General features: G+C 45.4%; 1 protein-coding gene across 5 annotated transcripts in view; it reads right to left on the bottom strand.

Moving 5' to 3' along the window:
- Window positions 1–22,361, bottom strand: part of QRICH1 (glutamine rich 1) — a 35,100-nt gene extending 12,739 nt beyond the window's left edge. The window contains exons 1-5 of one of the 5 annotated variants that reach the window (XM_054033782.1): window positions 22,275–22,361; window positions 20,406–20,466; window positions 15,754–16,083; window positions 6,593–7,606; window positions 405–582 (exon numbers count right to left, since the gene is read on the bottom strand). In XM_054033782.1, coding sequence (XP_053889757.1) covers window positions 405–582; window positions 6,593–7,606; window positions 15,754–16,062 — 1,501 coding nt within the window. In that variant the 5' untranslated portion in view covers window positions 16,063–16,083; window positions 20,406–20,466; window positions 22,275–22,361. Of the gene's footprint in view, window positions 1–404; window positions 583–6,592; window positions 7,607–15,753; window positions 16,084–20,405; window positions 20,467–21,140; window positions 21,160–21,228; window positions 21,708–22,274 lie in introns of those variants that run through there. The other 4 variants (XM_054033787.1, XM_054033783.1, XM_054033784.1 and 1 more) reach the window with 4 other exon arrangements.
- Between the last annotated feature and the right edge of the window lie 486 nt (window positions 22,362–22,847).

Genomic DNA, 22,847 nt, shown 5'->3' with positions numbered 1-22,847 from the left:
TACAACTGTGAAAATTAAGATAAAATTAGGGGAAATAATATTATCCTTTAAAGGTTTATAGATACAGAAGTTCAATTCTTCCAAGCCTAACAATCACACTGTGACAAATTGAACTTGAGATCCCAAACTACAATCACCACTCAAACCAGGAGGGAGTTTTCCTAACAAAAGGGATGGAACATTGCAGTGGTTCTGCTGAACAGGAAAATGATCCTCGAAGTTAGGGTAGATAGAAGGGTTGAGAGGGATTTGGAGCTTAGGAAAACTAGGTAGGTAGCTCTAGTCTGAACCAAGTGTAGTCTTGTTTCATTTGCTACCTGATCCCTACTTGAAACCAAATTTCTAGTGGTGAAAACATGGAGTAAAATATACCATGCCAGATAACTCCCTCCCATGACACTTACTGCCAATAGGGGCTAGCCTGTTCTGAGACTCCTTTTCCAGCTCGGCATTCTTTGTCTGGGCCCAGCTTTTCCACACTTCGAGCCCTTCTTCTGGCTTCAGAGAATTCGGAAGCAGGAGTTCAGGTGAAGGCTGAGGCTGTGGCTGGGGCTCCACTTCAGCTACCTGAACAGTTTGAGCCTGAGAAAGAAAACCACTTCTAGTCACATTTCCTTCGAGGTGCAACATGTCTTTTTTGCCTCATTTTTCTTGTCTTGTAGCACCATCTCCCCACTCCCCGTAGTAAATGTTGCCATGATGAATAGCAACTCACTCATAGCTCAGTAACAGGCATGATATATGAACATAAAAGGAGGACTTTAGTGCCATATCAGTGATCATGCATGAACAATCCAAAATATTCCCTGTTCCCCAAGACCAGCTACATTTTCACTGCAGGCAGGTATTTTGAAAAGCCTCCAGTCCATTTCATGTGGGTAGTTTAAACCCAGTATTGCAAAATTTTCCAGAAGTGTTCCCAGCCATTCATCCAGATCATGAAGACCTTTTATATTTTACTTACGCATGCACAGAGAGGCAAATAATTTTCACCAGAGGTAAAGAACTTTACAGGACACAGAACATCAGAGTAATTTTTTTCTGTATTCATGAATAGAATGGGTGAATCTATTGATTTATCGGGTCACATTAGCTTCATCACTTTTTCCCTGGTTGACAGGGGAAAATTAGCTTAAACAGTGTTTCAAAAACCATTGTATTAGATAGAGTTAACAGCAATACAATGCGCGCTGAAGATTGGTCTCAGGAGCCAGGTATTTGGAGCTTTTAGAGAGAAAGGCTGCCCTCTAGTGGGAGACAGTAGCAAGGTGGCAACACTTTAAAAAAAGAAAAAAAAAAAAACTTAAGTTCTATTCTATCAGAAGGGCATCTTCTCTCTGCTTTACCAGTGGTGACACTACAGTTGCCAGTAGAGTCAATGGCAATTACGCTAATAAACGAACTTTCATAAAACGGCACTTGTACCAACATTGCAGTTTAAAGACACGAAGGCTCACCCTACTCTGAAGCAATTAACATACAAAAAACAGTTGCAACTATTATAATCCCAGGTGAGCAACATACCACTAGATAAGCCAGGCTCTGAGTACGTTACTACATACATGCATATTGTGGTGTCCTGTTGATAGCCTACTCCATCCTTATCCTGCAAGAATAGGATGCTTGTAAATGTCAGTTTCACCTATTTACATGAAGGAGCTAGAGAACAGAGATACCATGCAATCTACATAGTGATCTCTACCACCTTTAATACAGTCCCTCTTTAAAAAAGCAGAGAACGTGAAAATCTCCATTTGAGCTGTCAATTGCCAAGTGTCTCAGAATTGCATGTTGTTAGCTTATGAATAGGTTTTTTCATAGTTAGTGACTGCTCAAATCACAGATACTAAAATGCCAGTCAATTTCACCAACAATTCCGTATACTGCTCCCAACCTACTGAAAAACTAGTTGCTAATCTATGCAAGTATTCTGGAAAATGTTTAATGTCACATTATCTATTGGGAAGTTTAACAAAAACACGGCAAGAGGAGTCTTCCCTTGACAACAGAGCCCCAGAGTCAAAGTTTGTCACCTCAAGCTGCAAACACTGTTTCACAACATGGTGCCCACTATGCAGCCAGCCACTCCAACCTGTTCATCCAGCACAACCTATGAGGGCTGACCAGTTGTTTACAAGCTATACAGGAAGGGACACACTTAATCCCCTTCTACACTTCCACCTCCTCATACAGAGCTTTTGTATTTACTTGAACTGAAAGCTAATGGGATTAATTGTTCATTTGATGAAGGGCTGTATTCTCATCTCACTTACTTGTAAATTTTCAAGGTGAGGGATTCTTAGCCAATACAGGGCCCCCTTTTCACATCCACTCCCATTAGAGAAGGTAAAAGGCAAGTTAACAAAAGGGGGAGCCACATGCACATCCAAAAAAAAAAAAAAAGAGTTGCTACAATTACGATAATAAATTGCTTGATTTGGTATCACCCAAAAAGTAAATATATATATCACTCAACACATCTTTGAGGAAGCACTTTCCTTTAGAAGTCTCCTTCCGCTGAAGCCCCACAGAACTATGGTGAAGACAATGCAAGGTTTACAAGGGAGAAGTCCACAGTATTACTGACCAATGAAAAGCAAGTCTGCTAAAGGCACAAACCCTGTAATAACCTCAGACATGAGTTTTTAGACACAGACTGAGTGCATCCCAGCATCAGCTCTCCTCATCACCTGCCAGCGGCTGTTTACAGAACAGCACCTATCTTACAGAAAGTCGAGCTAGGGCAGAATCTGAGACCAAGTCCTTTAATTGAAGGGGCTCTGCTTTTACCATCAGGGCAGACAGGGATGAAGCTTAACTTGACAAAAACAACTGTCTTGGGGAAAGACAGAGCCCAGGGGTGAGGCATGGCCCCACATTTGCAGACCGACTCTTCATGAATGCAGTCTCCTTGCTCCCCATGAAATGACAAAGCTTTCACTGACACTTAGTCTAGCACAAGAAGAGCACTGCCTATCTTCCTGCAAGTACCTCACAATCACTCTCAGTCTAAGGGCTGACAATTGGGCTGGAGAAGCAATTCCCAGTGCAGTGAATTGATTGACATGCTTCTACTTTTCCTTACTCATGAACATACCTGCCCAGACAGCCAGCAGCTAGATGGATATTGGGGGCGAGGAGGGGCACATATCAATAAGTACTGGGAAAAGCTCTGGGTTTTGAGACGCTCATTCCACAGCAGTAGCAGGTCAAACTCCTCACAATACTCCTACAGCAGCAAAGGGGGTCAGAAGGACCCATCCTTTCCTTTTCAGTAATAATCCAAAAGGATAACTCTACAGGTGGGCACAGGGACAGGCCCAGAAGGACAGAGGTTTAGTTATCCTGGCAGCTTTATCACCTTCCTCTAAAATGGAAGACTGAATTTCAACTTGCCTAGATATTCCTGGCACTAGACAACCAAGAAGATGCTATAGGTGTGCTGTACTGCTGTGCAGGGAATGCTAAGCAGAAGCAGGGAAGGATCATTACTCCTGTATGAGGGGTTACTCAGACCATTACTGAAATACTGCTTCCAGTTCTTGGGTTCACACTTCCAAAAGATAACAAATAGGACAGAGTTCAGACGAGAGCTACAAGAATGACTGGAGGTCTGGAAAACCTGCCTTCCAGTGAGGCTAAAGCAGTCAACCTATTAGTTTCTCCAAGAGAAGATTAAGAGGTGACTTGATCATGGGCTAAAGTACCTACCTCCATGGGAGGCTGGGGGAGACTGGATATCAGAGGGCTCTGATCTAGCAGATGAAGGCAGAACATCCAATGGCTAGAAGCTGAAACTAAACAAGTTTAGACCAGAAATAAGGCAGTTTTTAATGAGGGTAATTAACCACTAGAACTTACTGAGAGATGTGGTGGGTTCTTTTAAATCAAGACTGGACGTCCTTTTAAAAAGAAAGACTCTCTACCTCAACCAAAAGTTATAGGACTGATGTAGGAATCACTTGGTGAAATTCTATGGCCTGTGTTATGCAGGACGTCTGATAAGGATTAATTAAAATGATCCCTTCAGACCTTAAAACCTATGGGTGAAATCATTGCTTCACTGCAGTCAGTGGAAACTCACATTTACTTTAACAGAACCTGAATTTCATCCTATGAAAACCACCGAGGGATATGGCTACTAGTCTGACACCTAGCAAGAGAGGATACTCCCACCACCATGTGTATTATGGAACTAAGGCTGCAGTCAAGTTTAAATTATTTTTTTTAAATAAATGCTTCCTTGTATAAAAAGGGAAATAAAAACCACCCAGGAAACTACAGACCAGTTAGTTTAACTTCTGTGCCAGGGAAGATAATGGAGCAAGTAATTAAGGAAATCATCTGCAAACACTTGGAAGGTGGTAAGGTGATAGGGAATAGCCAGCATGGATTTATAAAGAACAAATCATGTCAAACCAATCGGATAGCTTTCTTTGATAGGATAACGAGTCTTGTGGATAAGGGAGAAGCAGTGGATGTGGTATACCTAGACTTTAGTAAGGCATTTGATACGGTCTCGCATGATATTCTTATCGATAAACTAGGCAAATACAACTTAGATTGGGCAGCTATAAGGTGGGTGCATAACTGGCTGGATAACTGTACTCAGAGTAGTTATTAATGGTGCCCAATCCTGCTGGAAAGTTATAACAAGTGGGGTTCCACAGGGGTCTGCTTTGGGACCGGCTCTGTACAATATCTTCATCAACGACTTAGATATTGGCATAGAAAGTACGCTTATTAAGTTTGCAGATGATACCAAACTGGGAGGGATTGCAACTGCTTCGGAGGACAGTCATAATTCAAAATGATCTGGACAAATTGGAGAAATGGTCTGAGGTAAGCAGGATGAAGTTTAACAAAGACAAATGCAAAGTGCTTCACTTAAGAAGGAACAATCAGTTTCACACATACAGAATAGGAAGAGACTATCTAGGAAAGAGTACGGCAGAAAGGGGTCTAGGGGTTATAGTGGACCACAAGCTAAATATGAGTCAGTGTGATGCTGTTGCAAAAAAAAAAAAAAAAAAAAAAAAAAAAAAAAGCGCAAACGTGATTCTGGGATGTATTAACAGGTGTGTTGTGAGCAAGACACGAGAAGTCATTCTTCCACTCTACTCTGTGCTGGTTAGGCCTCAACTGGAGTATTGTGTCCAGTTCTGGGCACCGCATTTCAAGAAAGAAGTGGAGAAATTGGAGAGGGTCCAGAGAAGAGTAACAAGAATGATTAAAGGTCTTGAGAACATGACCTATGAAGGAAGGCTGAAAGAATTGGATTTGTTTAGTTTGGAAAAGAGAAGACAGAGGGGACATGATAGCAGTTTTGGTATCTAAAAGGGTGTCATAAGGAGAAGGGAGAAAACTTGTTCACCTTAGCCTCTAAGGATAGAACAAGAAGCAATGGGCTTACACTGCAGCAAGGGAGGTTTAGGTTGGACATTAGGAAAAAGTTCCTAACTGTCAGGGTGGTTAAACACTGGAATAAAATTGCCTAGGGAGGTTGTGGAATTTCCATCTCTGGAGATATTTAAGAGTAGGTTAGATAAATGTCTATCAGGGATGGTCTAGACAGTATTGGTCCTGCCATGAGGGCAGGGGACTGGACTCTATGACCTCTCGAGGTCCCTTCCAGTCCTAGACTCTATGAATTTGTTACTAGCATTTTAAGTTTTAAAAATCTTTTCTCTAAAAACATTTATGCTGGTGGATTTTGGGGCATGGGTTTTGCCATTCCGTTAGTGACATACTAGTCACTTTCTTGTTCTCGTGGACTAGCACAATGTTCAGAGCTGACATGCCTATGTGTGTAGTAACAGACATTTACATACAAAAGGATTTATGAAATTTAAAAAGCTAAAATGTAAAATGTTTTTAAAGAGATTTGCCCCTAAGTTACCTATTTCCCTGTAAAGACAGCAAGATATTTGGCCATTGTGTACACCACGCACTCTAAAAAAAAAAAGATGCTGTTTAAATTAGTTTCCTGTACTCATTTATATTATGTCTGTATTCCCGCACACCAGGCATTTACTAGAAACTGGACATGGTGTAGAGACAGACTGGTACATCTGATCATCAGTGAGATGTGTTCCATGAGCTGACAAACCCTCAGCTTTCTGTCAAGTGTCTGGTGCTACTTTGAGTGGAGTGATTCAAAGTGACTGGCGAAGTGGCTAGCATCTGGTGCATCACATTAGTTCCACTAGCGGGGGCTCTATTCCAATACAGTAACAAGAACAGCTCAGAACATTAACTCAGCACAGGAGAGTACTGAAGTATTAAAAAGACCTATTATAAAATTTGCTACAAGTATACTGCCTTGTTTACACTAGAGGCCAGAACAGCAGTTTCACCTTCTGATTCTTGCCCCCCATAATCATGCCTCTGTCCAAAGGGACTGACATGACACACAGATGCACAGCTGGGGACTGGTCAAATGCTCAGTGACATGCGTAGATTACTGGAATGTAGACATGTAATATCTAGAAGGATCCTGTGAAGCACAGGATACCTGACAGCATCTCTCCCCTCACACCATCAACAGGTCATTAAAATCAAGGGCATGCATAACAGAAGCAGTTTTACTCACAGAACAAGTCACTTGTAGCTGCTGCTGCTGCCCCTGCTCTTGGGGTGTGGGCTGCTGTTGCTGCTGCGGGTCCCATATGTGCACTGTCTGAGCTGTATTCTGGTATGTCCCTGCCACGGCCTGCACTGCCACTGGAATGTGGATGTTGCCATTCATGAACTGTGCTGGAAAGAGCGAGTTAGCGATAGTTTGCACCACTTCCTCCTGTGAGTTTTTCACTACAGATGCACCTCCCACCATCTTATCCTTGTCATCCTCCAGCTTCACAGCAGCCAGTGTTGTTGGCGAGCCGCTGACGTGGACAGCATTGTAGGCCTCCTGGGGGATGGCGATGTGGGTTATATTTTGCTGCTGAAGGTCACCACGTGGCTGAGCTGAGTAAACAGGGATGGTCCAAGTCTCTCCAGTGGGGCTAGTAATGGTCCCAGTGGCACTGTATAGGTGGGCACTGTCCACTGTTAATAAGTCCGGCCTTAAAGATACGTAACTCTGCTGCTGGCCTTGAGGAATGGCCAACACCGTGGCAACTGGCTGCCCTGAAATAGCATATGACACAGTAATAGGCATATCTACTTTACGCTTCTTCACTGGCTGAAGGACACTAGCGGTGCCAATCCGCCGTTCGCCTTCCCGTGGTGAGCCCTGCTGAGAAGGTGGAGGTGACAGTGCTCCAACTGTCTGGATCTGGATCTGTTGGCCACCAGCAATGGCCTGTCCAGACACAAGCTGGGCCTGGATCTGTTGGTGCTGTATGTGTTCCTCCTGGATCTCAGTGGCCTGGATCTGTTGGGCAGTCTGTACATGCTGCACCTGGATTTGAGCCGCTTGCAGCTGAGATGGGCTAGGGCTCTGAAGAGACTGACTCTGTATCGTCTGGGACGCCTGCTGCTGTGCCTGGCCTTGGATCTGAACTTGGACCTGTATCGGCTGCTCTGAGGCTTGGTGGACAGTGAGCTGGGGAGAGAGCTGCTGGGCAGAGACCTGTTGTGGGGACTGCTGGACCTGGACCTGGACCTAGAACAGCAAAAGTTCAATAGTTAGTGCTCAAACCACAAGAACTTTAGTTCAATGGTGAGGCCATGGACAATATGGTCTATATTCTAGAGCTCTCCGAGGTGCTCACTTCTGTATTAATTTATTATACTAATCCTGATCAACAAGATAGAGAAGCATCTTGCTTAAGGAGATCTCAAAGCTATCTGACAAAGGGAAGGCAGAGTGAATGCTGGATTTCCTCAGCACAATTCATTGCACCTCTCAACTGAAGAAATTCACAAACTGTATCACACACCACTTCCCAAACAACTCCAGTCTATAAAACAGACCTCGGGCATCCCAGGAAGCTGAGAATACCCTTCAGAATTGTCAGCACTGATAGAACGTGCACCATTAGAGACCCAGCCTACCTCATAGCAAATCAACAGAAAGTCACACCTGATGCAAACACATTAATCATAATGAAGGCTGCAAGTTTATCACGGAGGTCATGGATTCCGAGACTTTCCGTGACCTCTGCAGCAGCCCCTGCACCGGATGTGGCTCAGGCAGCCCCATGGGCAGTCTTGGGCCACCGCACCCCACCCCTGCAGCAGAGTGAGAGTGTGAGGGGGGAGGGACATGTGATAGGATATTGGGGTGCTGCTTACCTGGGGGCATGGCCAGGCAGCTCTGTGCGCTGGCTCCTCCCAGAGCACTGGCTTCGCAGCTCCCACTGGCTGCGGTTCCCCGCCAATGTGCGCTGCGAAGCTGGTGCTCTGGGTGGAGGCAACGCACAGAGCTGCCTAGCCACACCTCCGCCTAGCAGCTGAGTGAGGGAGATGTTGCCGTTTCCAGGGAGCCCCCCAGGTAAGCACCACCCAGAGCTCCCTCATTCCATACCGTACCCCAACTGTTGTTGCAGGGAAGGGGGGGGATAGAAGAAAAGGGAGGAGCGGAGCCAGGCCGTGCGCTGCCACCTGCCCCGCTCCAGCACCAGCGGGGGTCCCGGGCCCCCAAGTTTTAGACACAGGCTGTGTTTTTGTTTTTTAAACTGCTCATGATCTGTCCATGACTTTTACTAAAAATACCTGTGACTAAAACGTAGCCTTAATCATAATGCTTGTGTTAACATTCTTTAATATTCACCTTGCTACAAAACGCAAACGTTTGACTCACAAGTTTCTCCATCTGTAGGATGCTTCAAGAATGAGGCAATAGGTTTCGTTCCCACTCAGCTCCCCAAAATCATGTCACTTCACACACATGATGGGCATTAACTAAAGTAAATTAGGATAACTCTCTTAGAGGAGGGGTATAGTGTTTATACATCGAAACTAAGGTTGACTTTTACCTAACCTTGGGACTAAGAGAAGCACTAATTAATGGAAACTCCATGTATCTGAAGAAGTGGGTTTTTTACCCACGAAAGCTGAGGCCCAAATAAATCTGTTAGTCTTTAAGGTGCCACCGGACTCCTCGTTGTTTTTGTGGATATAGACAAACACTGCTACCCCCTGATACTGGACACTAATGAATGGATATCATGTTGGAAGGAACTGCAGACCTCGAACATATTGTAGTTTAAATGAAAAGGACACTATTAGGTTAAAAATGGCTTTTTGAGGTTTTCCTAATTAAGTAAACTTTGGCACAGATTTTCAGAACTGGAGGAATTTTGAGAGTCTAGCTACCGGTTCGTCATTTCCATTCAACTCTGCTTAGACAAGAAGAACATGCTCAATTTCACTTTCAGGTTCTCAGGCATTTAACACCACATTGCATAGTCTTGGTTTGAAATAATGCAAGGGAAGATTTACACCCAAAGAACAATCTTGATTTTTAGTTAAGAAAAAAGAATCCTACCTTCCTCTTTCTCCTAAAGCTATGAAGTCAAAACTACCCCAAGGTATCACTAAGGTTCACGGAGAAGCAACTTCACACAGACACACGGATGACATTACATGTCACCATCGTATCTGGAAGAAGCCCAAAAGAGTCTATGCTAACTCCTTCTGCCAGTATCACCAGACAGTCAGTCTCCGGACCGACAGGAATCCAAGATTCAATTATTCTGATTTTAACAGCTATAAATATTCTTCCAGGCCTGTCATTGGTCACATTGGATACTCAGATTAGATGACAGGAAAAACTTTCCAACTATAAGGACAGTTAAGAACAGTAACAGGTTACCAAGGGAGGTTGTCGAATCCCCCTTGGAGATTTTTAACAACAGGTTATACAAACGTGTGTCTAGGATGGTCTAGGTTTACTTGGTCCCCCTCTTGCTGAAGCAGATGGACTAGATGACCTCGAGGTCCCTTCCAACCCTATACTTTTATGAAGCTATGTCACCCCCCCCATCTTCCAATCCCTCTACTGGCTCCGCACTACACCAAATTAAAACTGGTCCTCATCTCCAAGGCCCTTTACAACTCTGTCCCTCCATACTCATCTGCTCCTGTTACCATACTGCACCCGCCCCATTGCTCTACCAATTATACTAGCCTTGAATGGCCATTTCTCTGCTTGTTCCATAAACATCCACATGATTCTTTCCCAGCACAAGGGGCTGCATGGAACTCCTCACATGAGTTAACCTACAAGGCCACCATTCTCTTCTGCCACAAATCCCACTTCTACGATGTTTAGAAGAAACCAGGGAACCAATGATGGCCATGGAACACATTAGTCGGAGGTAGCAAATTTATTTTAAAGGTTTGACAATCTGGAGCCATCTAGAACCAAGAGCTAAGCTATGTAACTGCATGCTCTTATTTTCCTTCCCTCCCCTCTTATTTGGCCCACCTATTGGATTCAAAATTATACTGTAAGCTCTTTGGGGCATGGACTTCCATTTGCAAAACAGGGATCTAGCACTGACTGGGGACTTTGTTTCTCACTTTTATGTTGTGTGTATTGCAGTAGCACCCAAACAGTGATCCTTACCCAAAACGCCCATTCCCTGAAAAGCTCAGATTTCCAAAAGGTCTTATTAAAATGTTTCAAGGATTCATTTGCAATAACTTAAAAGTTGCCAAGGAAAACTGAGGTAGGCAAGGAGGCATCATTCACAGAACCATTTTTTTAAGTCACCTCCTGTTGAAAAGAGCGGATTCTACTCACAGGAAATACAACGAACTTTAATCGTTCCTACTGCAGGGCTAGAGCAGCGTGCACCACACTGTAATGCAGATGTGGATTTGATACAATTTCCTACAAGGTAACAAGAATCATTTGGCCTCTTGCCAATAACACAACTTAAAGCTGCATCAATGAATGATCTGACCAGGCAGTTAACTGAAATAGATGAAGTCACACATGGGCTAATGTTTCACAGTTTGTAATTTCTTTTCCTTTATTCACCAATATTCATCTCACCTACAAAAATTAGTCTTTATTGTCCCGTATTTAAAGGAAACAGATAAAAATTTGGGTGGGATTTTCAGAAGCACCTAAGTGTCTTAGAAGCACTTTCAATGGGACTCATGCTTAAGTCATTCAGGCGCTCTTTAGGCTTGGATTTTCAACACACAATGAGAGATACCTGGACAAAAAAAACCCACCACCCAGCAGTATTTTTGCACAGCTACTTAAAATACACTAACTGTACTCAAGCCCTCATTTTAGGGTGGTCCAGATATCAGTGATGCAGAGATACAAATAGGAAGTAAACAAAAAAAGCAATGTTGTTTTCACAGCTTCACACAAAACAAGAAGAATGTGAATGAAAAGCTGATAGGACAAGAATCTTCCAATTTCTCAGAGACCGCCACACAATGAAGGGGTGTACGCTTTAATTGCTGCCCTCTGCGACACTAGAAACCACTCCCAGAATGCTGGATAGATATCAGTGCACAAAGGGGGACCTGATCAGGTTGACAGGGTCCCTTACATTTAAAAAGATATTTTGCTCTGTGCTTCATAGTCTCAGGGTATCCACTGCTTTCCTTATATTCACTTTTTCAGATCAGAAAGTCTGTTGTATTGCCTTCATGTACAAAGCTCTGCACCTCTTAGAATCATAGAATATCAGGGTTGGAAGGGACCTCAGGAGGTATCTAGTTCAATCCCCTGCTCAAAGCAGGGCCAACCCCAACTAAATCATCCCAGACAGGGCTTTGTCAAGCCTGACCTTAAAAACCTCTAAGGAAGGAGATTCCACCACCTCCTTAGGTAACCCATTCCAGTGCTTCACCACCCTCCTAGTGAAAAAGTTTTTCCTAATATCCAACCTAGACCTCCCCCACTGCAACTTGAGACCATTGCTCCTTGTTCTGTCATCTGGTACCACTGAGAACAGTCTAGATCCATCCTCTTTGGAACCCCCTCCCTTCAGGTAGTTGAAAGCACTTATCAAATCCCCCCCTCATTCTTCTCTTCTGCAGACTAAATAATCCCAGTTCACTCAGCCTCTCCTCATAAATCATGTGCTCCAGCTCCCTAGTCATTTTTGTTGTCCTCCGCTGGACTCTTTCCAATTTTTCCACATCCTTCTTGTGGAGTGGGGCCCAAAACTGGCCACAGTACTCCAGATGAGGTTTCACCAATGCCGAAGAGAGGGGAATGATCATGTCCCTCGATCTGCTGGCAATGCCCCTACTTATACAGCCCAAAATGCCGTTAGTCCCCAGGAGAAGGCACTACTTTTATTTCTTATTTCATTGGAGGGGAGTAGGCTCTCTATTACATACTAAGACGACAATCTCCAACAGTAGGAAAGTGCAGCTAGAAAGGTGGCAAGACTGGTTACTTCAAAGCAAAAGCCATCTCCATTCCTAGAAACAGCCAGGGCAGCGCCACCAGCATTTTCCTATTTTAACCCTGGTTTTAGATTCTGATCATATACCTACTGAAATCAAGGGGGAAGAAGAGGAAAGGAGTTTCATTGGCAAGGCCTGAGACAACCTGCTACTCCAAGAGCTAAATCCTAACTACTAATATACTAGCATGTCTTGTAGAACTGTTCCGATGTTTGTGTACCCGTTATGCCAGCTATCCGTAGATGCAGAACCTAGGTCAGAGGCAACCCCAGGAAGAAGGGAGGACGACAGTTACAGAATCACGCTTAATGAGCTGCTAACTCTTTACAGCTTCTCCAGAACCAAAGGAACCTTCAACATCCTTAACTGTCACCAAACCGACAATCTGAACGGAGATCCTGAGGGAGGACCCCAGTAACGGGATACTGAAGCTATTCCTACTTTGCTTTCCTATCCCCATTGCCCCCCACTCCCTCCAATAATAAATCTTCAATATTTTATCCTTCCGACAGCCCTACATTGTAGCAAGCCACTCCCTGCTAGTGTAACCAACACCACTCCTTAAGTGTTCCAGTAGGAGTTGCTAGAGAGCAATGCCTGGCCCATACTTCAAAGCATTCCCAAACCTCTCTACTCCTGAGGGCATTCTGTGCCATTAAAAAATTCTGCACACAATATTTTAAAATTCTGAAAATTGTGTGTGTCAAAATGTGGAGGCTCTAGCATGGCATTGGGGAGCACAGGCCACTGGCTGCACCGAGGTGGGAGATCACAGATCTCGGAAGCGGGGTCTGGGGGGGCATCCAAATGAAGCTGGTTGGGCCTGGATCAGGATGGCTTGTTGGGGTGGTCCAGGTACAATGGGGCTCATCGGGGGGGGGGGGGGTGTTCTGGGCGGATGCGGGAGCAGATCCCTATACAGAGATCCCTCCCTCCTGCAGCTGAGGAGCAATAGGTGCAGGAAGCGGGGGTGGGTGGGTGGGTGGGTTCCAAGCTGTCAGCGTATGACTTTCTGGGTAAAGCTGCCAAAGGAATCCCCAGAGCTATGCTGTTTGGCCCACTGTGTTCTGAACGGCCCTCGTGTCACTCAGAGCACAGAAGGAACTGGTTAAGACAACATCTGAGGAGGAGAAAAAGGAACCAAGAGTGACTCCACATAGCATGAGTAGGCTTAGCACTGATGGTTTCAAATATTGACATTCCCTCCACCGGAGCCTTCAAAAAGTGTTGACTATTGGTGCTTTGGCCAGGGTGAACCAGTGGGCACCCCTCTGTATGTATCTGGGTCAGTTGGACCATTCATAAGACAATCCTACCCTTCTTGGGACTATCAAGATCTTGGAAAGCCATTTCCATGGTGTCTGGTTAGTCTCAACAGGATCCTTGCTGGAGCCCCTCCTTCCTTCCATACTGTATCAGTGGTTTCCAAAAGACAAGAGGGGTTTCCTTGACCCCAGCTTCAAGCCCTGAAAATATCCTCTAGGGAACCCTGGAAATGGTTTCAAGGATTCCCTACAGGATATCATTACAAGAGAATGGCCCCTTTTAGCCTGGGATTTGCATTGAGGTTTTGCACAGGGGCCATGCCAGGGGGTCTATTTTAGGAAAGGTCTCCTACACTCACAGGCTAATCAGCCGTTTGCAGGGACAAAGTCCACTGCATAGTCCTTGTGACCCAGAAACCTCTTGATGCCAACTGACAGAGGGCACCAAGGGGATGCATGAGGTTTTACAGGGATCCTCCGGGTCACTTATAGGCATAATAATTCACCAGAGTGGGGCATGTAGGTCTCTATCGAGAACCAGTAGTCATTGTGAAACGCATATACAGGTAATATTCAAGAAGTTATATTTCTGTGCTGAAAATTATGTTCTTAAGATATGCAAGTTAAGGCAAGTCCCCAAATGGTGATAAATTTTCTCCTGTCAGGTAGGAGGGAAGAGATGCTCATCTCTCTGGCTGGTCATAGGCCACCGGACAATATGCATATGCATATCTATAGTCTGAGTCGAATACTAATTGATTCGGTAAAGATAACTAGAAAGCAGCACATGGGAAAAAACGTTAGCATGGGGGGAGCCTGTTTACAAGTAAAGACAATGGATTGTTGGGGGTATACCTTTGGGTGCAAAAAGACACCCTTCATCCTTCACTGAGAAGAGAGGAATTATCCGCATGTTCTTTCTTATGAAATGAGGGTCACAACCAACCTGGCTGGAAAACACTGCAAAGATCAGGTAAGCTACTTCATTAGACAAGACAGTATCTGGTTAACTAAATCTAGGCTCTAGAAGGCATATAATGATTTTATTGTACATGTAACCATGTGTTTCAAATACTCTAACTTGCTACTTCTTGAAGCTCTGTACAGTACTTCATTAAACAAACTTTCACTTTATACAGATCTGAGTGCTTTGACAATGAAACTGGTAAGCTAGCGTCTAGTGTTTCTTTGGGAGCAGTGGGTCTGTGAATTCAGTGAGTGACTGGTGCATCAGGGGTTTGTCACTCCAGAGGGCTGCTTGGAAGGCTCAAGGGTTGGAGTGTGCCTATTGCTAACCTGTGGAGAGGGAGTAGAGACTGAGCAGGTCTGGAGGGGAGTGCTGGTTTACCCTGTGGCTTGTTGGGGAGCTGATCCCTGGCAGGCACAGACAAGGCTCCCTCGTGCTAAGGGCAGGGGCTAGCAAGGTGCCTCACAACCCTAGATACCCCCGGAAAGCGTCAGAGTTCTCCTCAGGCTTTCAGAGAAGTCCTTGCAGATATCACAACCTGGGTTTGAGGGGCCATTCCCAAGGCACAAAACACTTCTCAGGCCCATAAGAAACAAAATAGCAGGGCAAGGAGAATGTCTCTCACTTTTGTTAGATGGATCTTACCAGCTTGGGCAAGGTACAAGGTGACCCAAAACCAGCAAAACTTCAAAACAGCCCAAGAACTACAACAATTAAGCCAAAATTATCAGGTGTATCCTACACCTATCTGAACTATTCTATGAAAAGAACAGAAAAATGAGAGGTTGGTTCCATGACTATTCCAGCAAGCAAAGAGAAATGAATAGGCCACTAGAGGGGAAGGGGTATTTCCAGCCACTTCCTATGAAATGTAGGGTTTGAGGGAGTTGCACACACACCAAAACTGCCAACTATTTCTCAGAAAGTTTACACCACCTCATTGCTAGGTATGGAACTCCTCCAATAGTGGGGCTCTGCAGAAGTAATGCCATGAGACATTATCTACCAAACTTCTCATAGGAAAAAAATAATTCTGATACATGGAAAGCTAGGTGTCCACAGACTAGTGTTCAAATTATTCTTACTTTTTAAAATTCTGACCTGCATGTTGCACATCCCAAATGTAGACACCTGTACCTCTGACTTACAAGTTAATGCATACATTCAAAATGATAATTCAAAGATGTTTACCTGGACCTGTTGTGGCTGCTGAACCTGTATCTGTTGCTCTTGCTGGGTTTGCTGCTGGACACTGGTTGTAACGGGACAGGCAAGCTCAAGCAAAGATCCGGCCACCTCTGTGCTGTCCGTATAAATGCAGTTTCCACCTTGTTGATATACCATGGTGGTGGTGGCTGTCTGCTGGAACTCCTGGAGAGCTTCAGGCCCCTTGGAAGCAAGAGAGTCGAGAAACTCCTTCATCCTGTGCTGAGGGATTGTTCGTGCTTTCACACGGATGTATTCTTCAAAGGAAATGGTGTTCTCCAGAGAATTATTCATATTGCAAGGTCCTTAGGATTCCTTAACAAAGGAGAAAGTTAAGACTCTTGTTTCACAACTTTCATAGTCATACGGTACAAGGGTACACATGAAGCCAATGGAGAACATCTTACACACACTGGATTTCTGTGTGACAAACACAGCCAGCCAGAAGCCTTAAGAGACAAATGCTGTAGTTTTACATGCCATTTTATGCAGCTAAGCATTTCTTTAATTAATCCCTTGTTAAGAGTCACAACTGGACACTGCTATCCACCCTTCAGGCTTACTTGCCCTGTATAAAGAGCTCTCTCCAGAGTGTTGTCTCCTGCTGATGACGTATAGTAATGCACTCAGTCTCAGGTCTGACCAGTGCTGAATAGGCTAAATTAACCCTTATTGAATTGTATGTGTTCATTTACAACATGGAATACTATATATAGTATCAAGAACATTTGAGAAGCTATTGCCTAAGGGATTGGTTTATAGCTACAGAAGTGATAGAACCAAGTATCATAACCCATTAGGCAACAAAATAACACTCTGTGGTAACTAATGGGAAGGAGGAGATAGGGAAGTATGAAATGATAGTATCTCTACATTTACACTGGGAGTAGGACTGGGATTATTCTCTCTCTTTGCTGAGCAGAATTTTCAGACTTCTTTAAAAAGGACAGGGGACAGAATGCTGGAATCCAAAGATTCCATTAAATGGGCCTGGTGCACCTGGAAAGAAGGTCTTGAAAAAGTGGGCAACAGTAGGCCTCACACTCTTATTAGCAAATATTAGGAGGAAAAAATCAACATGAAGCAGGGTATAGTAGGAAGGACATACATGTAAGGTGAAGAAAGGAAAACAGAGCAAAAGAAACCAACAAGATCAGGGAGAAAGTAAGAGCACAGAGAAAAAAACAAAATGAGGAATCACCCACCCAAGAACAAGATTAACATCTGGGGTATTATCTCAGATACTGTTTGAATTGCTCACCTATCTTGTTTAAATACAAGTAGTATTCCTATTTCACTATCACCTTTTCTGTGAGTGTATTCTTGTTTCTATGGCAGTAATAACTTGTGGTGAAGGGTAAACACATTTAGATGGTAACCTTACCACTACTGATGTGGTCATGAAATGCTGTGTGGAGATATGGGGTTGCAGGCACAATTACAGGGATAGGGAACTTTCGATGACTGGGCCTAATTATGTACACAGAAGACGACATAGGGACACATACAGATAACACTATACACACACACACACACACACTATGGTGATTGGGACTACAGAAATAATAGATGAGAAAAAAGAACCTGTACTACATTTCAGCACTGTGATTTGGTCACAAGAGACTGACTACATTCGTTCAACAAGGTGGCCCAAAGTGTTATTTCTAAAGCAGTGTGCAAGCAAAAGGAGGTTTAGTAATAGCTGTCAACATTAAGTGCAACAGAGTTCTAGCAATGGGAGCTGGATCAGACCCTAAATCGTTTCTCATTGTTGGTCTGAATCCCACTCCGATCTGGTCAGGCAGCACCACACTCATGACACTACATGCAGGAGGGACTCAGATACAAGTCACTACTAGCATATGGGTCAGGCTTGCAGTCAAAGAGGTATGGATCTCAAAGGCAGAGAATGTGTGTGAGGCAATTCTTGCAAAAAACTTATGGGACCTTAAAAATAACTCAACTATACTGTTGTGCTTACACAAATAAAAAGTACAAGCTTACATTATTCACTTATTTAAGAGAAGGATGTTAATACAGAATAGCTGCATTTGCCACCGTACTTTGGCCACAATGTTTTATAACCCAGCATGCAGAAGCTTCCATACAAATATCTGATAATCGGGGGGGAGGGAGGGGAGAGAAGAGAAAAGAGGGGGAGATTAAAAGAAATAAAAATCTGTCTTTCACTGAAGTTACACTTGGACAAGCTTTCTAACCAGCTCTACACGTGACACACAACTAATGAAGCTATTCATGTCACTGCTGACTCAGTGACAAGTTTCCCCAGAAGCCACCAAGAACACACTCCAAACATCTTTAAACGGTTTACCTTCTCTCAGGAAGAACACATTTGACACCATCAAATGTGATGGGATATTAAAAGTTACTACAGAGAACTTTTTCCAGAGGGTCTGGCTAGAGAATCTTGCCCGCATGCTCACGGTTCAGCTGATTGCCATATTTGGGGTCGGGAAGGAATTTTCCTCCAGGGTAGAATGGCAGAGGCCCTGGAGGTTTTTCGCCTTCCTCTGCAGCATGGGGCAGGGGTCGCTTGCTGGAGGATTCTCAGCGATTTGAAGTCTTTAAATCATGATTTGGGGACTTCAACAGTTGAGTCAAGGGAGAGAATTCTTCCAGGAGTGGTGGGTCAGCTTTTGTGGCCCGCATCATGCGGGAGGTCAGACTAGATGATCATAATGGTCCCTTCTGACCTTAGAGTCTATCTACACCCATGCTGAAACCAACAGAAACCCTGGCCTTGCGAATATGTTTTCAGTGCTGCAGTAGATCACCAGGCCTTCATCAACAAATTCTAAAATGAGTATTAAACCTCACTGAAAGAAAACAGAAACTCAGGATGATACTTTGAAGTAGAGAATTGTTACGTTTTCCGTGTGTGTGTGTGTGGTTGGAATTTAAGCCTACTGAAGTTTGCAGATATTTGGCCTGAGTACCTTGACTAAAATTTTCAGACATGAATAGCGACTTTGGGTGCCCAATTTGAGATGCATTAAACGGGCCTAACTGTCAGAAGGCAGGTGCTCAGCAATTTTGAGAGACTCCTCTCAAATGTCTCAAGGTTGGCACCCAAAAACCAATCCCCCCCCCCCCACACACACAAAAAAAATCTCTAGTTACTTGTGAAAAATCTTGATCCTCATGCTGGAAGCTGTTTTCACATATACAGCTGACTGCTCTGTGGCAGAGCTTAAAAACCAAAAGCAAAAAAACCCACAGCCCAGAAATCTAGATCTACTAGGTACAGGCAGATAAAAAATAAGGAGGGACCCACCACTACTGAGGTCTAGGGGCTTGAGAACCAAGGTGCCATCCATTACTTCCAACAGCTGAGGAAGTAGAACAAGTGCTGGGATTCTTACTTACTGTCCCTTGACCTGACTCAGGTGTTCAATCTCTCAATTAGTTTCTGACTAGTAGTCAGCTGAAATCAGAAGCCCACTTTTACTTCCTCTACAGTCAGCTGCAAGGAAGTTTCCTTTTCCTCTCCCTCCCAATCCCAGAGCCTCCTGACAGCTGTTCTACTAAGTTCTTACACTGCATTTATCACTGTGGTATCTAAGCACCTTCGGAGTATTATCTAATATACATATTATCCAGAGTGCATAGCATTAGTCATGGACCAGGACCCCCTTATGTTAGGCACTGTACAAACAGAACAAAGATGGTCCTTGCACCAAAGAGTAGGAGAGTCTCTGTTATTCTACCTCTCCCAACCTTCTGAGAGATTGGGAAAGAGGCCGACTGGAATCTCAAGTGCTCCATTCCTAGTCTCCCTTTTTATTTATATAGAGAAATTAAAAACAAGTCTCAGTTTTTCTAAGCAGCAGACGAGCTAAACTGACCGAGCTAAACTGACCTAACCAAATTCTTGTCAATTTCAAGGGTACCTACAGAAATATGGAACTGCAGTAGTTAAACTGATCAGGATCTTGTTAGTTTCCCTCTTCTTCCCCTTGGCAAAAGTATGAGCAATAGCAGAGGTATTAGTGCTGGTTGTAGATTCAGGAAGGTAACATGTATTGAAGCCTTCTTTTTCCATTGTAATGAGCAGAAGTACAAAAAGGACTAAGCCTCCCCCCCCCTCGACCACCTAACATACCACCTCCCTCAGGCATATTTATTACTCAGCATCAACAAATAGATTTTTATTTTTTTAAATAAAAACCTGTACAGGTTTCCAAGCACACACTTAATATAATTCTCTTTATGGAAAGTTAGTATTGCATTCAACAGCAAAAAAAATATTTTATACTACAACGTACACAAATTTATAATGGCAGGCAGGCAAACACCTTTACCATTAGCTATTAAAATATCAGGATGGATCAGTTTATGCACTCAGTTTATCCATTATGTATAGTCCATTTCAAAATGAAGTGAATACTCATCACTGCTAAAACTTGGCAGAACGCATTTTTTAACTGTTCAGCAAAGGTTGCTGCTTGGATACATGGATATAATTCCTCCCTTTTCAGCTTAATTGCATTTTCCACTAAATAGGATCTGGAAAATAGTTCAAGTTCATGAGCATAAGTGGTTAGTTCATAAAACTTAGACTAAAGATACTGAAAATGTACACACAGATTTGCAGCAGGTGGACTATCTGGACTCACCAGTCACCATGTTGCAGGTATTTCTGCTGCACTTGTCCTGAGCTCTTAGACTTGTAACATTCTGGAGAAGACAGAACAAAGAAGCCCTTTCTATCCCCAGTTTTTGTTTGTTTTTTTAGTTAAATTGTATTTTAAAAAGAGACTTAAGAAAATGAAAACACAAAATGAATATAATCATAATACTACACCCTTAATAGATAGTTCCTAACTAATTATTACAAGACATGCCCAATTCCTAACCAGTTTATTTTACTTCCAGATCTTAAGAACATGTATTAAAACAAACAGATCTCCATGTACATCTTTTGTACAGTTCAGAAGGTTCTTCTGAGACAGAGACCTGTGCTGGAACTTACATAACACTTTTCAATGGACACTGGAGTTATTGAAACTTAGAACAAGGCAGCAGTGGGGGGGGGGAAATATTGCCATAACGTCCAGAAGCCTTTTCTTGCTCCTTTCTCCTCACAAGTGTTCAAGGTAGAATAGAGTATCTAGGCAGAGCTGGGGACCAGTAGTCCAATTAAGGCTCTCTGAGGAGATAACAAAAACTAAAAAAAAGTCAGTGTTGAAGGGGAAGAAGGCTAAACTCCATACACATGTTAAATGGTGGGTTACACCTCAAGATTTTTTAAAACCCTCTTAATTTAGCTATGTAAAATACCTGCTTCTCTTGCTGCAGCTAACAAACAAAACTGTAAACAGACTTGACTAGTACTTTACTGAACCACTCACCCACTTTACAAAATAGACTAAGGTTTTGTGCAATGCAGCAAAACTTTCTTAAGAGACCACTCAAGAGCCTGACACATCAGGTGCTTACTGGAGAGGTTTTCCAATAAATGAGCAGCAAGATTGTACTCAATTTGCAGAGGTCTCCTAGGACAGGAGATTGCTTAGTAAGGTTGATCTCGTGAACAGTTTTCACTGCAAATAAGCAACTTTTAAGCAACTACGACCTTTGCTTTGTCTCTAAAATAGAGATTTCTGGACACAGGAGCCTTAGCGCTTTTACAAGGCTCTGAATATACAAGGCCTGGTCTGAAGATCTATATATATCTGTATATCTCCGCTTGAAGTTCCTTCAAAGCAAGAGCTGGCCCAGTTGCACGGTAGCAGTTCCTGGTGTGGATACACAACTTCCAGGCCAAAGCAGCCCCGGGGTCAGCCAGAGCTACGGGCAAGTGACCAGGCCCAGGCCCGGGGCAAGATGCTGGGACAGCCAGAGCAGGAAATGACAGCCCCTCGCGCAGCCCCTCGCGGAGGGGTGACCAGACCCCTCGGCCAGGCTCGGCGGCGCTCCCGGGGGCCGGCCGGCCCGGGGGGTCCTGCGCAGCGGCCCAGCAGAGACACGCCGCGGCGGCAGCAGGCCCCGCCCCAGCCGCCCGCCCCCGGGCCGGGACACTCCCGCGCCCGGCCGCAGCCTGCCCGGGCCGGGGAGCCCCCCCAGCCGCAGGGAGACGAGCGCGCCCCCGCCGCCGGGAGCGAGCGGCCCCGTGCGCGTGGCCGGGAGCAACAGCGGCGCAGGAAGGGGCCGCCCCGCGGCTGGGAGAGGGGAGGGGGAAGGACACGGGGACGCGCCCGGGGCGAAGAGAGGGCGGGGACGCGCCCCTCCTCTCACGGGAGGCCAACGGGCCTCGCGCGGGCCCACGGTGCGCTGCGCGCTCCCGGCAGCGCCACACAACAAACGGGCCCGCGCCGGACTCCTCGGGCGCGCGCCTCCCCGTCGGGGCCGCGCCGCCCCCGGAACCACCGCCGCCTCCCCCCGCGTGAGGGGAGGCCCCGCCCGGCCCAGCCGCCACAGCCCGTCTCCCCCGGCCCGGCAAAGCCCGCTCCGCCGCAGCTCGGCCCGGGCCGGCCCCGCCTCACCCTGGCCCCGCCGCCGCCTCGCTCCGCCACCGCCTCGGCCCGACTCTTTTCCCCTCACAGCTCCCTGGGCGCCATCTTACATTCAACCCCCCGCAGCCAATCAGCGCTCAGCCCCGGCCTCGCGAGAGCGCGGCCGCCAAGCCCCGCGAGAGCTCCGCGCCCGGAGCCGCCCCGCGCCTTAAAGGGGCCGTGCGCCGGGGCTGGGCTCTTGGCAGTGGGTGGGGGCGCTGGGCTTCGCTCTGCCTGCTGATAGCGCCCGTGGGCCCCTGGGCCCCGCCCAGCGTGGGGCAGAATCCAGAACCCCCCCTCACCGCAGTGGGGCTGGGGGCCCCTTCCAGGCTTTGGGCCAGGCCCCGCGCACGGCGCTGCACAGCCCCTGCACCCGCATGTGACACAGCCCGGTCATTAACCACCCTGCCCTAGAGAAAGCACCGGCCCAGGCCCCCGAGACAAGGCCAACAGTGGGCAGGTGGCTGCGAGCTCAGCCCGTCCCCCGCCACCCCCCAGCTCCGGTTCCCGTGAACGCTTTTAACCCAATGTTCACAGAGAGCTTTCAAAGGGGAGAACCTGACC

This window comes from Malaclemys terrapin, chromosome 7, assembly GCF_027887155.1.
Source record: "Malaclemys terrapin pileata isolate rMalTer1 chromosome 7, rMalTer1.hap1, whole genome shotgun sequence".
NCBI lineage: Eukaryota > Metazoa > Chordata > Testudines > Emydidae > Malaclemys > Malaclemys terrapin.
Note: the sequence above shows the minus strand (reverse complement) of the source record. Positions and strands in the feature narration are given on the sequence as shown.